Source organism: Fukomys damarensis, unplaced genomic scaffold, assembly GCF_012274545.1.
Source record: "Fukomys damarensis isolate Sample0158 unplaced genomic scaffold, DMR_v1.0_HiC HiC_scaffold_13, whole genome shotgun sequence".
Taxonomy (NCBI): domain Eukaryota; kingdom Metazoa; phylum Chordata; class Mammalia; order Rodentia; family Bathyergidae; genus Fukomys; species Fukomys damarensis.
Genome location: NW_022900925.1, coordinates 8,513,308 through 8,522,368, shown reverse-complemented (window position 1 = coordinate 8,522,368; position 9,061 = coordinate 8,513,308). Strand labels below are relative to the sequence as shown.

Below are 9,061 nucleotides of genomic sequence, written 5' to 3'. Positions count from 1 at the left end.
TTTTTTTTTTTTTTTTTGGTACCAGGGATTGAACTCTTGATGAATCAGTTTTTACGGTGTCATTTTTTCTTTGCTGCTTCCAAAGTGAATTTAAATTATGCTACTAGGATCCAGATATTTGCTTTAGTTTTTATTTTTCCACCTCATCTTTTTTCTTATATATCATACGGCCTTTTCAGCTCATTTTCATCTCTTCTCCTATTTCATGGAGGCTGAGTCTTTTTAGTTTTTCAATCTACTCTGCCCATTTGGTTACATATTGTTGATGGTTGTTTTTGACCTACAGTGTCAGAATTGAATAGTTGTGACAGAAAGTGTATGACCCTCAGAGTTATAAATATTTACTGTTTGGCCCTTTGCAAAGGAAGCTTTGCAGATGCCTGTGCTTAAATGAGGACTAGGTTCCCATCTTAGGGCTAAGGTGCAGTTTGCACAGCTCGATTCCCAATTGTCATAGCCTCTTATTTTGCCCTTCTCTTATTTCCATCGCCCGACTTTCTGATGCTGTACCAGTAATTTATATAACATTATAACTTCAGATAGCCAATTCAAGTTTTGTCTTTCTGGTCCCTACCTTTCCTCAACCTCCCCTCTCTGTTAGAGGGGTCACTTCTAGTGTCCCCATCCACTTCCTGCCCATTTGTTTTCTGGTCACTGTCTTTCTATCCTCCTCCTTTATTTCAGGATCTTTCTGTTCATGAGACAAAGAGCTGTGTCCTGAGGTAAAATCCAGATAGGTTTTGCCTCTTCTACCACCATCTGCCTTTAATTAATAGAGATTGCTCCCAGATTCCAGTACTGGGTCATCTATCAGTTTCATTCTTGGCATTCATGTGAATTTTCATTTTTCATTGTCTTTATAGCTATTTTGGAACAAAACAAGGAGAGGCCCCACGAGTGGCTGCCAAGTAGATGCCATATTGCGGAAGGAATCACAGTTGCATTTTAAAGCTGTGATTTCTCCATCTTGAAGCAGTCTCTGTAGCTTTGTGCGTACTTGAAAAAGAAGCAATACAGGGACATTCTTATTCAGGGAGCACTTGTCTGGTGACCTCAGCTATCTGGAATACAACCCAAAGAGCCCACAAGCAGCCAGAGAGCTTTCACGGTCTCTGTGCTATAAAGGTTATTCACATTCCCCACAGGAGAACTTTACTTCACTCCTTCCCAGACTGTTTACCTGTACTTTACCCAGTTTTAACATGCGTGATCTGTTTTCCTAGCTTTTGTGACTAAATTAGAGTCAGTTACTCTGATAGTAGAAAGGGACATTTTGCAACAAGTGTATTGACCTGGTAAGCATTGCCAGCAGCCAGAAAGGAAAGATAGGCCCCCCTGAGCCCATACACACACAAAGGCAAATGCAACTATCAGTGCTCTGAGACAGACCCTGAATTAACAACCACCTTTCTTTGCCTTTTCCTCTGCTGGTTTTAACCCTAGGTGCATGTTGGAATCACCCAGGGAGTGTTAAAAATCCAAACTCGGGCCACTCCTAGACCAAGGAAATCAGAACCTCTTGGGGACAGAGTGCAGAGCCAGGATTGGGAACTGGATTGGGATCTTGGGCTCTGCAGCCAGCCTGCTGTATTACACACACAGCCCTGGGCGAGTGGGTCCCCAATTTCTCTGGGCTGAAAATTCTCATCCGTGAAAATCCTTCCCAACTGGAAGGGGTGAAGCATCAGAGTGGTGCTAAGGCCTCACCACCACCATGTGTCGTGCCATCAGCGAGTGTAGACTTGGAGATACACAGTGATGACTGAATTGGCAAGTGGGGCCTGGGAGCGTAATCTCATTAGGCAGTGATGGATGCCGTGCATTTCTTGGGTGATTTCTGTCCCAGCTGGACCCTTGGCTCTAAAGAGAAGAGCTGTAGCTATTCCTATGCCTGGCCAGTGGTGCTAGAATAGGTCGTGCTCAGACTTGTCTACCTCCCTTCTGCCCGTGGGTCCCAGCTTTGCTCGAGCAGGTTGCCCTGCACCTTTCTGAGAGCTGGCTTCCCATCTGGAGGCCGAGCATTGCACGCCTCCGGCAGATCCCCCATGGCCTCTGGAGAGCTGGCAAGCTCAGAGGCGCTCTCTGGCCTACACTGTCATTGAGTGCCACGTGCGGGGGTCATGCAGTGCGTGCCCAGTGGTTCCTGACTAGAAATGAAAGTACTGACTTGGGTCAAAACGCCCCCCCAAAATACAAAAGCATCCAGAAGATTTGAGGCTGTCCCCACAGTGGTGACACTTGGCAGCATCAGGTTCAGCCGCACAGTGGCTTTGCTGTGAGCATCATCTGTCTGTCCCTGAGTTGCCACAGACATGGCTCAGCACAGCTGTTCCCAGCAAGCAAGTACAACTGTGTCAGGTGTCGTAATGCTCGTGTGTTCAGGCTGTCACCTCTCCCGTCCTGATGTCCTGGGTTTGGCCACAGTGGAGTGAAGGCCATGCTCTTTAGACAGCCCAGTCTCTGCACCTCGAGAGCTTCCTGCTCCAGTACCCACCCACTGTCCATCTGGCAGAAAGACTGCTGTTATGGCCTGTGGTGTCCCTGGACCAGGACATCCTGGGGGAGCTCCAAGGGCTCAGACTGCAAGGGAATAAGAAGGGGGGCTGTTTTTCTCCCATTTCCTGAGACTGGTTCCTAACTTTGGGCCTCAGCGGGCTAGCCTGGGGGCAGTTGGGGTTGCCAGGCCCAGGGCTCTTAGACAGTGGAGTGGAGCTAGGCTGACAAATTAAGGCCCATGTCAGTGTGTCCTGGGCCCTTGAAGGAGGCAGCAACCTCACGTGCGGATGGACATTGCTTCCAGGGAGCTCACTTCTGAATATCCCATCGACCAGGCCCAGCTCTTAGACAGTGGAGTGGAGCTAGGCTGACAAATTAAGGCCCATGTCAGTGTGTCCTGGGCCCTTGAAGGAGGCAGCAACCTCACGTGCGGATGGACATTGCTTCCAGGGAGCTCACTTCTGAATATCCCATCGACTTTCACTGCAGGCTGGGGCCGGTGGCATGGAGAGGCCTACCTTGTGGCCCTGGCTTTTCCTCCTCCTGCTTCCCGACCCTGCCAGGTGGCTTGCTTCCTTTGAGGCCTGATTTTCTTGTCTGCAGAATAGGAAGAACTCTTATACATCCAAGAATGGCTCTAGGAAATGAGTGATTTCTGGCCTGTCCAGTGGTGGGACAGATTTACTGGGACTTGTAAGTGGCTGGGTCATGATGTCACATAGGGGTCTAGCAAAGGAATTGCATCTGCTTGACCAAAGAGCTGAAATCCTGGCAGAATTCCTGTCAGGAAGAGGGCAAGGTTGGAGTGGGGTCCAGTCATGGGTTGTGCCTGTAGGATGCCGGTGAGACCGCTGCCAGGAGCCACCGTCTGCTAGCTGGCAGGCCCAGTGCTCTGCCCATCTCGCCCAGCTCTTGCTCAGGGTCCGGAAGCCCTGAAGTGATACCCCGTGGATGCATGCCCGTGGCTCTGCCTCCCAGCAGTAGGGCCCATTAGAACTGAACTCTTCTTCGTGGGGCATTTTATTTGCACACTCCAGTGGAGTGGACACCAAAGGGGCTTTCTAATGCTTCATGGACTGCTAATTTCCTCTGTGACCTCTTTTGTTGGGGCCTGACCCCAGCCAGAGGCTCTGCGCCATGAAAGCCAGCGCCTGACACAGACCCGGAGCGCAGGGTGACAATGAGGCCTCTATCGGCTTTAATCAGGCTCCAGTTGTGTCTTAAGAACTGGGGGAATTTATGTGGTGCTCAGAAACCCTGGGTGGCACCATTCAGGAGCCCCCAGAGTCTCTCACGGAGGCCAAGGCAGCAAAAGGATTCGTCAGGCCAGAAAAGGGGGGTCGGGCAGGGGCCCTTTGTCCCAGGGGCCTCTTTAGAAGGCCAGGCCTGCCCTGAATGGCCGCCCGCTTGGCCTGGCCCATGGGTATCACAGGCCTCTGGGTATTTAGGGAGGCGGCCTCCCGCTCGGCCAGCCAGCCTATTCATGGCCAGCCTAATTAGTTTTTGTCTGTGTTCTCCCCCTCCTGCAGACTGCGATTCCTACTGCAAGGCCTCCAAAGGGAAGCTGAAGATTAACATGAAAAAGTACTGCAAGAAGGACTATGGTGAGTGAGAGAGCCCCCTTTTCTGGGACAAGGCGCGTGGGGGTGGGGTGGGGACCCTGATCAGCGAGGGATGGGGTGCAGTTGGCCTGAGGTGCATGTTGGTCGTGGGATCCACCTCCTGGAATTCCTCATATCTTTTACCTTGGCCCTCAGGCACAGACTGCAGGAGGATCCACAGGGGCCTGGGTTCTCCCCTCACCTTACCAGAGGGGCATCCAGGCCAGTGAGGATTCCTGAGGCTGCAATTCCCAGGCAGGGCTCTGGCCTTCACTCTGCTGTGTGGCTACAGACTACTTGCTTGCCCTCTCTGGCCTGCCGCATCGTTATTAATATAGTGGGCACTCACCTTGAGTCTGTGTTGCTCAAAGCAGTGTCCTCTGGACATCAGAAAGGGAATAGGAACTCCTAGTGTGTTTCAAATGTTCTAGGCTGCAGCTGGCTGGAGGAACTGCACTGTAAACGGCTCTATCCCATCTCTGACTCAGGGATCTTGCTGCCCTGCTATGGGACCCGGGCCTCATGGGGATCCTAGCTGGGCCAGCTGCTTCAGCTAGACTTACAGGTTTTTTCCTGTAGTATGGACTGTGGTCAGGACCTCTCAGCATAATGAAATGAGCAATGAGGCCCAAAGGAATTTTGAGAACGTCTAAAACTTTCTTGTTTCACTGCCTGTGTGCGTGTGAGTTTGTGGGTGCACATGTACACACAAGCCCCATACTGAAGCCAGGGCAGGACCCCTCCTCACAGCCTGCCTGGCCTCCCACAGGAAGAAGCACGGGCAAATGGCCTGTTTAATGTGTCAGTCGGAAGTTGCCAGGTTGTGGGCATCCATCCATGTTCAGGGTCCCTCTGGGATCCACAGTAAATTCCCAGAAGCCCCTTTAAAATGCAGGCATCCCAGAACAGTGTCGAAACTTCCAACTCCCACAGGGAAATAAACCTGGACCTTGACGACAAACATGTGTTTGTTTAAAGATGAGGAAAACTCTGCTGTCTCCAAGCCACAAGAGGGGACCAGGTGGTTTTGAAGGAAGCCACAGGGTGTCCTCCCAGCCCTGGGTCTCCAATGTCTGCTGAGGACTGGAGGGGGCTGTGGGGCTGAGGACTTGGGGCTTTTGCAAGGAAACGGTGGGGGGCTGTTGGGGGAAGGATTGTTCACTTGTTTGGAGTTTAGTCTTAGGAGGAAGCTGGGAGAGATGGTCTTTTTGAAGGGTGCTCGCCTGCAACTTCTGTTCTTCCAGTGAGAAAAAGGAAAAATTGGACTCTGTCCCAAAACGGACCTTGTTTTCTACCTGATTTGATTCTCTTTGACTTTGTCTGGTTTTGTTCTCCTTGGACTTTTTTCCTCAGTGGATTCTGCCTCCACTGCCTCTGATATTTCAAAGGGCACCTTGCCTGCTCAGCACTGTCCTGGCCCCTGCTCCCCTTGCAGGCAGAGATCCTATCTTTCCCACCTGACCCTCTTCCCCTGTGGGCTTCCCAGAGCCCTTCCCTTGCTGTGGCACCCCTAGGAGCAAGCATCACTCTTGGGGGAAATTGAGGAGCCAGCCTCTGGGGTCCCTGTGGCCCTCTGTTCCCTGCCTGTACCCTAGCCCATTCACTGGACTTGTTCTGGTTGTCAGAGTGAAGAAAGTGCCAGGGCAGTGGGCTTCAGTTCCCTGGGTCACAGATGGGACATGGGCTTGATCAGCCTCCTGCTCCCTCTGCAGTGGTTTCCCCTGGACTTTTTTTCCCCATCAAGGTCAGCCCCAGGACCCTACCTGGCACAAGGCCCAGAGAAGTGAGAAGTGGACACACCAGCCTCATGGCCAGGTGCCTTGCGCATGCTTGCTGCAGGGTCAGACTTGAGGAGAAGCAGCTTGCAGGGGAGGTGCCTCCCACTAGGAGCTGATAAGGCCTGGCCTGTTATGGCCCCAGCTTTAATGTCCTAGTCTTGTCCCCAGCCTGCTGCTCCTCGTAGTGCCCTTTTTTCTTGGGGGTGGGTCTATACTAGAGGGGCCGACGATTTAGCTCAGTGATGTCTCCTCCTGCCTTGTAAGAGAAAGGTACCAAGTTCCATCCCTGGTACCAGAACAATAACAACAACAAAACTGAGACTCAGTGACTTATAAAGAAAAGCAGTGTATTTTTGCTCACAGCTCTGGAAGTCCCAGAGCAAGGTTCCAGCACCCATTCAGCTTCTAGTGAGGGCCTTGTCCTGCATCAGCTCCTGATAGGAGGTAGGCTCGTGTGACAGACGAGAGAGGATGAAGGAGCAGGTGGATGGTCATGACAACCCTATCTCAAGGTTGCTGATCCACTCTTTTGGGAACTACATTCACCCCTTCTGGAAGCTAGAGTCCTCATGACCCAAAATACCTCTTAAAGACCCCCATCTCTCAGTGCTCTTATACTGGGGACCAAGCCTCAGCACAAGTTTTGGTGGGGACAGACCACATTCAAACCATAGCAGGAGGTTTCTGGTTCCAGGACTGTCCCTGCCACATCTAAAAGTTGAGTCTCCCCACCCAAGTTCAGTGTCCAAAGTGTCTGGTGGGGGAGCATGGCTTGGGAAGGAAGGAGTTAAGTGGCATTACGGGGGCCACGTGGGCACTGCACACAATGCCAGGCCCATGGGTGTGGATCTCACTCTCAGGCTGGGGGTGAGGGCTCTGCTGTGCCTTGTGGAGAATCTTCCACGCATACTTGGCTAAGACCCTGGATTCTTGGGTGAAGAGTGTGTTTGGCGTGTGTTTATCCCAACCCTAGGGAAGATGTAAGCCATGCCAGGGAATGACAGACAGGAGGAGGAGGACAGGAGGGAGCTGGCCTGGGGATCAGACAGGAGTTGAGGCCAGGTGGGGGCCCCCAGCTCCCTGGCTGCAGAATCCCTGGCTTGCTGAGTGACACCTCACAAGGTGCCAATTAGGAAATACATTTCCTTTCACCCAGGTACTTGGATAACCCAGAAGCCTCTAATTAGAACCTCAGGTTTGCCACCCTTGTTTTCCTAAGAGTGAGGCCCAGGTGTCCACAGGCCTTGGACCCCTTCCTCCTCCAGACCTGCTCAGGAGAGGCTTGATGAGCTACCAGTAGAAGACAGGTTTAGGCTGTGCCTGACCCTGTGCATTGGCCAGTGGCCAGAAGACAGCCAGCTAAGGATGCTGATGGGGAAAGAATTGGGCTGGCTGGCCCACTGTATGCTGGCTCTGTCCCATACTCTCTTGGGCATGTCTTTTTTTTTTTTTTTTTTTTTTTTTTAAGGTTTTTTTTTTTTTTTTTTTTTTGGTTTTTTGAGACAGGGTTTCACCGTGTAGTTAAGACTGACCTGGAACTCACTATGTAGACCAGGCTGGTCTTGAACTCACAGCCTCCTGAGTGCTAGGATTATACAGGCATGCACCACTATACCTGGCTCTTGGACATGTCTTTCAGCGAGCCTGGACCCATCCTGGGAGAATTGAGGTGGACACCATGCAAGGCAGAAGTAGGGCTGGGGGAGGGCCTCAGGGCCAAGGCTCCACCACATTGGTCCTATCTAGAGACCCCCCTGACCCAGGAGGTGACCCACACTATTTTTGTCTGTGGCAAAAGGAGCCCTTCTGTTAGTTTTCTGTTATGACAAAATACTTGAGAATAACAACTTTCAGGAGATAATGTTACTGGGTTCTAGGGTGCTGCAATCTCCTTCTGGAGGAGTTTTCTAGGTTCTTGCTGTCTTGAACAAAGAACTGGACAAAATAAGTACAATAAGTAATGAGGTTTTACATTTATTAATGTAAACTCTGCACAGTGGGTCAGGGCCATTTAAAAGTAGGAAAGGAAGTACATAGTGAGCGTCAAACTGTGTGTGTGGCGGGGAGAGCGAGCACACACAGTGGCCAAAAACTCAATGGCGGCTATCTTTTCTATCTCCCACCCCTCAGGCTCAGGTTGGATCTAACTGTCCTATCAAAAGCCTGCATGAGTTCTCAGGAGAACAACTGAAGATAGTATTCTCTGACTGGTTCCAAGTGCAGGGCTTTGAGAAATGTTCTGTGCTTGGTTCCTGGAGCTGGGTGATTGACAGGCCATGTTCACTTCCCCAGTGATTTTGCCATGCCCTAATCTCTTGCCTCAGTAAGGTTTATTTTGACCCACAGTTTCACATGGTCAGCTGGCTCCATCGTTTTAGGCCTGTAATGAGGCAGTGTCATGGTGAAAGGGTGTGGCGGAAGAAAGCTGCTTACCTCATGGCAGCCTGGAAGCAGAGAGAGAGGGAAAGAGCCTATGCTGGCAGACTTTCTCCTCCTGCTCCTCTTGTACCGAGGACCCCAGCCTATGAGAGGATGCCACCCACATTCAGGATGGGTCTCCCCCTCGGTTTTCTGTCCAACATGCCATTATCTCACCCCCCACAGACATACCCAGAAGTGTACTTTGATTTCCTAGGTAGTTCTTAGTCCAATCAAGTCAACAGTCAAGATGAACCCTCACAGGCTTGAGTCTGGAGACATAGCTAGCTAATTCGTTGTGTGACTTTGGACAGGGTCCTTTACCAGTCTGGCCATCAGTTTCCTCATCTGTTAGATGAGGTACAGTCAGGGGACCTGATATCCTTCTAAGTGAGACAGGGACCATATCTCCTGCCAAGCCAGGCACCATTTCTAAGGGACGGGAGCCCATGGTGATGCTGTTATTGCACCTGTCCCTACCTCTCTCTCAGCTACCTCACTCAGTCCCTTGTTGCTCTTACAGTGGAGTGGAGCTCACCTTGCAAATGCTTGAAAAAGAGCCAAGGTGGATGTGATAGCGCAGGCTTGTAATCCCAGCAGTTTGCAAGGCTGAGGCAGGAGGATCACAAGTTGAAGCCCAACCTGGGCAATTTAGGGACTTAGCAAGACCCTTGCTTAAAAAAAATAAATAGAAAGGCTGGGGATGTAGCTCAGTGTAGAGACCTGGGTTCAATTCCTAGTACTGTCCAAAAAAAAAAAAAAAAAAAA

General features: G+C 51.0%; 1 protein-coding gene across 1 annotated transcript in view; it reads left to right on the top strand.

Annotated features, from left to right (window-relative positions):
- Nucleotides 1-9,061, top strand: part of Ntn1 (netrin 1) — a 197,874-nt gene that overhangs the window by 177,588 nt on the left and 11,225 nt on the right. Inside the window, exon 10 of the mRNA XM_010615024.1 lies at nucleotides 4,026-4,100. Coding sequence (XP_010613326.1) covers nucleotides 4,026-4,100 — 75 coding nt within the window. The remainder of the gene's footprint in view (nucleotides 1-4,025; nucleotides 4,101-9,061) is intronic.